This window comes from Lepidothrix coronata, unplaced genomic scaffold, assembly GCF_001604755.1.
Source record: "Lepidothrix coronata isolate B3197 unplaced genomic scaffold, Lepidothrix_coronata-1.0 Scaffold246, whole genome shotgun sequence".
Classification (NCBI taxonomy): Eukaryota; Metazoa; Chordata; class Aves; order Passeriformes; family Pipridae; genus Lepidothrix; species Lepidothrix coronata.
This window is the reverse complement of record NW_016690426.1, coordinates 53,252-59,239: the sequence shown is the minus strand read 5'-3', so window position 1 is coordinate 59,239 and position 5,988 is coordinate 53,252. Positions and strand designations below refer to the sequence as shown.

Here is a 5,988-nt window from a genome sequence, read left to right as displayed (position 1 = left end):
TTTATTTGTATTTTTAGTTCCTTTTTTGGAGAGGAAAAGAGAACAACCATCAAAGTTTAAATTAACTCCTCCTTGCAAACATAGGTTGAGGAGACATTATCAAGCTAAAATTAGGAGCAGTTTGTAAAAGGACCTGTTTTCCTCGTATGCTGCTACTCACATTACTTAGTTAAAACAGTAGGTGCTTAATGTTGTGTTTTACTTTTCCCCTATTCATGATCCGTGAGTTTTTTGGGAGGGGGTGCTTTTGCTGAGCGTGGACAATGAGGGCTTGTGTCCATGATATGACTACTGGTTAAAGCCAAAGTAAATACTGCAGCGGTGATAGTTATGCTGACAAAAGCCCCTGTATGAACATTCCCCCTCAAACTTTTCAAAAATTTAACTTGTGTTTATGGTAAATGGGTTTAAATCCAAGTGGAAAAAGCTGCCATGTTATAGGAATAGGAGTGTCCATCTGGAGATGTGTTCCGGTTTATTTATTAAACTTTCTTTTCAGAAAAGCTTGGCAGGAATTTGAATTTTTTTTTTCCTTGTCACTCCATTTTTTCCAGGTTGTATTGCACAGGCTTTAGATTGTAAATCTTGCAGGGGACCTTTTTTCTCTAATTAAATTCTGGATGTTGTTAATCGGCTCTTGAAAATGAAGTTGCCTCCTTTTTAGTGCAACCCTCACGGATGTAATCTGTCTCTTTCGAGAGAAACCAACTGTTTCAGTCTTCTCCCCCGTCACTGGTTGCAGGCAGAGTGTGTTGGCTTTGAGAGGTGCCTGCAGGGAAACTCTTGTACCTCAGCACGTCTTGCACCTAGGAAGGAAAGAACCTTTGGCAGTGATTCAGGGTATGTTTGATCACATCTGAAACACCACGTCTGGTTCTGAGCCCCCTTGGTGAAGAAGGATGTTAACAAACATGAGCGAATCCAGCAGAGAGCCATGAAGATGGTGAAACGTTTGGGAATGATGGGAAAGACTTGTGCTCCTCCAGCCACCTCACCTCTCCTCTTCCTGTGCCCTTGCACTAGACACATCTTCTCGAAGCTCCTGCTGCTTCTTGTCTGCACAAATGTTTCCAACTGATGCACTCAAAAACCGTGATTTGAACCTGTTGCCAGGTCAACAGTAGTGCTGATAGGCTCTCACTCAAATAATAATGCTGTGCTCACCAACCTGCTTCCAAAAAATGCACCAAAAAATCTAGGCACTGCCTTAGCCTAAGGACCATGCTGGTGTCTGAGCTGTGTCTGAGTGAGCTGAGCCGAGCTGGGTTGCAGGGATCCACTCTCCTCTCCCTATCAAGTGCAGATCATGGACCAGTAAGGATCAGAGGATGTAGTAAAAACAGTTTTCCAGGACAGGCAAGAGAGGAGAGGGGATAACATCTCTTATGAATGCACTCTCACCATCAAACTGACTTGCGGGACGTACAGAGGAGACACATTGAGGTCCCACAAAGTGTCTTATAGAAGTGTTTATAATGTGGAGTGTCCTGATGTGCCTCTCATGGCTTGAGGAGCTCTGGCTGCCAGTAAGAAGTCCTGCTTGCATTTTTATATGCCTGTTTTTCTTGTGCAGGGGTTGTCATTAAACAAAAAAAAGAGGAAAATAAGTATGTGCCTGTTTTTCCATACAGTGCTATTGCAAACACCAAAGGTGCTGGTTTTTTTTCTGAGAGGAAAGGTGGGCTGGTTCAGATACTACAATAGGAGTCAGTGCTGATTCTGTTTGACCTTTAATTATTCTGGAACTAATAGTGGTAATTGCTTTGGGAATGGCTTGGGTTATTTTTTTGGGTTTGGTTTTTGGTTTTTTTTTTTGGTTGGGTTGGGTTTTGAGGCTTAAAGCTGGGAAAAACAAAGGTTTGCCAAATTGCTAGTCATAGGGCTTGTTTCATCCAGGGCAGAACATACTTTATTGCCTTTGAGAACTTTTGGGCTTAGAAATGCTGCTGGGTGGATATTTCTGGAGAAAGCAGTCTGTCCTTTGTGCCAGAGCCTTGTCTCACCAATGTCTTCTTAAGGTCTGCTGGGATGTGAATTTACCTTGTATGTATCACCATTGCAGCCTGGGCAGTAAAATCATGGACTCATGGAACAGTTTGGGTTGGAAAATGCCGTTTTTCTTCTAGCAGATTCCTTGTGGGTAGATCTGGAGGTTGCTTTAGCCTCCCATTCACATGTTTCACTTCTGACTGGAGGACGTTAGCTGTTGGGGTCTTCCAGGGGGATGTTTGTCAAGGGCCTGTTGTCTTACCAGGAGCAGGATGGAAAACTCCAGGTGTGATGGGAAGAGCAACCTTCAGTCCCCTTGTTGCGCCTCGGGAAGCAAAGAAGTCTTGTTGTAACTTTGCCAACCACTTTAAAGCTTCTTCTGCCAGTCAGAGTTTTGGGCTTCATGAAGCAACTCTGACCGATTGAGGAACTGCCTTCCCTCACGTTAATAATTTTCTCTGAGGTTGAATGGCTCAACGTTTTTATATTGTCAAGGAAGTTTGTGTTTCGTTTGTGAGCTCTGGATTTGGATTTCCTGTGCACATCCCTGCAAACAGCTCCCCATCTAATACATTTTGGGCTTGTGTGTGCACCAAGTTGAATGGAGAGGGATCTCCTGGCTGAGATGGGAGCAACCAACATAAAACTGAGATTAATTTGGCATGTAGGCTGCTGAAGATTCCCCTTTCCCTCCCCAGACTGTAGCAAATCCCTTCATGTGTCCCCAGTGAGCTTAGAAGGACTGGGATGAGGTTTGCTGAGGAGGAAGAGGCATGTGGACCCGACTCTATGGGAGCTGTGTGCTTACTTTAAGGTTTTGCAGGATCCTTAAGGTTAGTCTGGACCTGGCAAAGAGTATGTTGTGGGATGAGCTATGATGTTCATCAGGGTGGCCACCATCATCTTTGCTCTGTTTGTGTGCGGCCTAATTGCAGTGTGGTCCTACTGTATAGCAAGACCTTCTTGGTGCCACTGCAGCTCCAGTGATGACCATGAACATAAAGCCATTTTCACAATTCTCTGGTATTTTAGGAATTCTGGAGCTGTTGTTTGCTGACTGTGCAGCTGGAGCGTGGGAGGAGAGCAGAACACCATGGTGGGTGTGGGAGGCCAAGGAAGTATGTGAAAAGGGGCTCAAGGGGATGAACTTCATCCCGAAAATATATGGAGCAAGTTGGACTTATACCAAGTCAGCACTATAACTAGTTTAGTCCAGTTTAAACATCATTGCAGACTAGATCTACAGTGCAGTCTGACCCAGGGTCTTGATCAAAAGCAATGACTAAGCCCGGCTTTGCTCTGTCACAGGAGAGCAGTTAATGACACAGGAACCAGCCTCTCTTCATTTGCTGAACTCTCATTATTTATTGTTTCAATAGACAGGAATAAATATTCAACAAATAGTCTTCCTGACCTTAAGTGATTATGGTGTTCTGATTATAAATAAACTGAAAATCTGAAATCTTGATTCTTTTTTAATTTAAAGCAGGCTAAACCTCATGGGAATTATATCTTCCAGTGGTTTGAACTAAAAAGGGTTCATGCCCTGGTTTTCATCTATAGGATAATACAGTGACTTGGAGTGGAGGTATTTTCCTGATAAAGCTTTGGAATAGCTCTGGGGTTTAGGATGAACTCCCTTTGTCCCTTCCGTGTGCCCTCACCTAACTGTAGGTAGCTCTGGATTGAAGCAGGGTGGAGGATGCTCTGGGAAGTGCCTTTGTGTCTTTGGAGCTGGAGGATGCAACAGGAAATCTATAGCACTTGAGGGGGCTTCCAGCACCCTCCCCTGAGGGATGTGTTCCACACTATCTTTACTGTCTCTGTGGGATCTCTTAGGAGTATTTATGCTCCCAGAGGAATATGAAGGGATTACAAATTCCCGGTGGAGCCTACTGAGCTGTGCTCTGCTGTGGGGCTGTGCTGTCCTGCCTTCCGCCCAGGAAAAACGAGCAGCCCTTTCACTGATGGGAATTTGCTGTGGAATCTGCCACGGCCGTGTGAGTGACCAGGGGTTGGGTGTGCAAAGCCCTGGTCCCAGGGAAAGGCGTGCTGGGGAGGAGCAGCTGGGATGTGACTTGGCCTGCTCACCCTGGGACCTGAAGCCTTGAGGATCCCAGGCAGAGAGGAGCCTGTGGCTCCTTTGAGAACGTTTCCACGTGGTTGCTGTCAGAGTTGTGGATCTGTGCCTCCTGTTCCAGTCTGTGCAGCTCTGCTGCTCAACCCCGAGGAAAAAACATTCCCTCCTCTATCAGCACGTTTCAGTTATTAACCTGTTCTTATCTCAACCCACAGATTTTTTGCCTTCCCTGATTCTCCTCCCCATCTCACAGGGCAAGTGGGACTGAGAGCTTAGTTGTCAGCTGGGCTTGAACCACAACAGCCTGTCTTGTTTTTTCCAGTGATAAAACAGGGATTTAGGCGAAGGACTTAAATCTTGTGTTAACATGCTTCCTTTGCCCCTGCTTTCCCAGGGCAGCCACTGACCACAACGTTGACAACACCACAGCAATCCTCAGGGAGTGGCTGAAGAATGTGCAGCACCTCTACCACGATGTGGAGTGGAGACCAATGGAGGAACCCCAGTGAGTACCACAGCGAGGGGCTCACCTGGTTTGCTGTTTCCAAAGCAGGAGTTGTACTAGATGTCCAAGCATTAAAATGTGGATTATTTATTTTGTGAGGTCTGTCCCATTAAAATTGTGTTCTTATGAAAAAAAGGTAAGGTAAGGTCTCTGTGAAGAGGTCTCTGACTTCAGTAAAGCAGCTCATGCAAATCTTCGAAGAAAGCATTTTCCATTCAGTTATTTAGCATCTGCAGCTGCTCTCTTTGCATGGTAAACAAACCACATCAAGAGCTACAGGGAATTAAAACTATCATGCTTTATTTGCAAGGAAGCAGAGAAATCGTAGCCTGTTCCTGTAATATGTATGAAAGCTCTGAGACATCAACTATTCAGTAAGTGCTGAGCCAGAGAACTAGATTTAATTCAGTATATTATGCCTTTGCATGATTTGCAGGAGCATTTCTTTGAAATATGATGTGTTAGGGTTTTATTGCTTTAATTTTTATTTATTTTTAAGATCAGCTGTTCCTGGTTTTGTTCTGTTTTCTATTTCTTCCATCAAGGAAAATTACATCAGTTTCCCCTTCCTTTAGGCTTGCTTTTATTTTCAAGGTCCTCGGTGCAGTGGTTGGGTATTTGTGGTATAAATCCACAGGGAATGCTGGGTTTATTGACATTTTTAATCCTTTCATTGGAATTGAGTTTTCTTCCTGTGGAACTTGGTTTTTTTAATTTCTGCCAAAAGCTTTTGAAATTCTTAGCTCCTTCCCTGGCTTATACAGGCGCTGTTTCAAAGTCCTGCGTTTTTATTCCACGTAGGGATCTATTCCCAAGTTTCCTTACATCTTTGTTACAAAGCCTTTGTTTTTGGACCTGACCCTGGGAACAGAGCCACGCACACAACCGTGGTGACGCGGTGGGGCTCCTGGGGCTGGGTGTTGGGTGTTTGGAGACTTAAGAGCTGTTCCTGGGATGTGTTAACAGTTCCTAATAATGCCCAGACCCCGATGGAATCCGGATTGCCTTCATCTTCACATCTCAGCTTTGTTGACTCTGCAGGGCTGAAGGGAGCTGGATTTGCAGCCCAGAGGGCAGATGAGTTTCTACCAGAGGGTCAGACAGGGTAAATCAGCTGCAGTTCATTTTGGGGGGTACCCTTTGCCGAAGGAGTTCCTGGATTGGATGGTGCTGCTTTGCTGGGTTGTCAGGAAATACTGTGGCACTGCTTGTTCCCTGGTACCCTCTGTGCTCATGCCAGCACAGAACTTGGAATCATTCTCCCTCAGAACCTCTCCTGGGTTGCCTGAGGTGACTCTTAACGCTGTTTTCCTTTCAGCATGAAGGCATGAAGGGAACACTCTGTCTCTCTCTCTCTCTCTCTCTCTCTCTCTCTCTCTCTCTCTCTCTCTCTCTCTCTCTCTCTCTCTCTCTC

At 45.1% G+C, this 5,988-nt stretch overlaps 1 protein-coding gene across 1 annotated transcript in view; it reads left to right on the top strand.

Moving 5' to 3' along the window:
• The first annotated feature begins 4,466 nt into the window (after positions 1-4,466).
• The window catches only part of COLGALT2 (collagen beta(1-O)galactosyltransferase 2), an 18,884-nt gene continuing 17,362 nt past the window's right edge, over positions 4,467-5,988 (top strand). Inside the window, exon 1 of the mRNA XM_017834953.1 lies at positions 4,467-4,574. Coding sequence (XP_017690442.1) covers positions 4,561-4,574 — 14 coding nt within the window. The 5' untranslated portion in view covers positions 4,467-4,560. The remainder of the gene's footprint in view (positions 4,575-5,988) is intronic.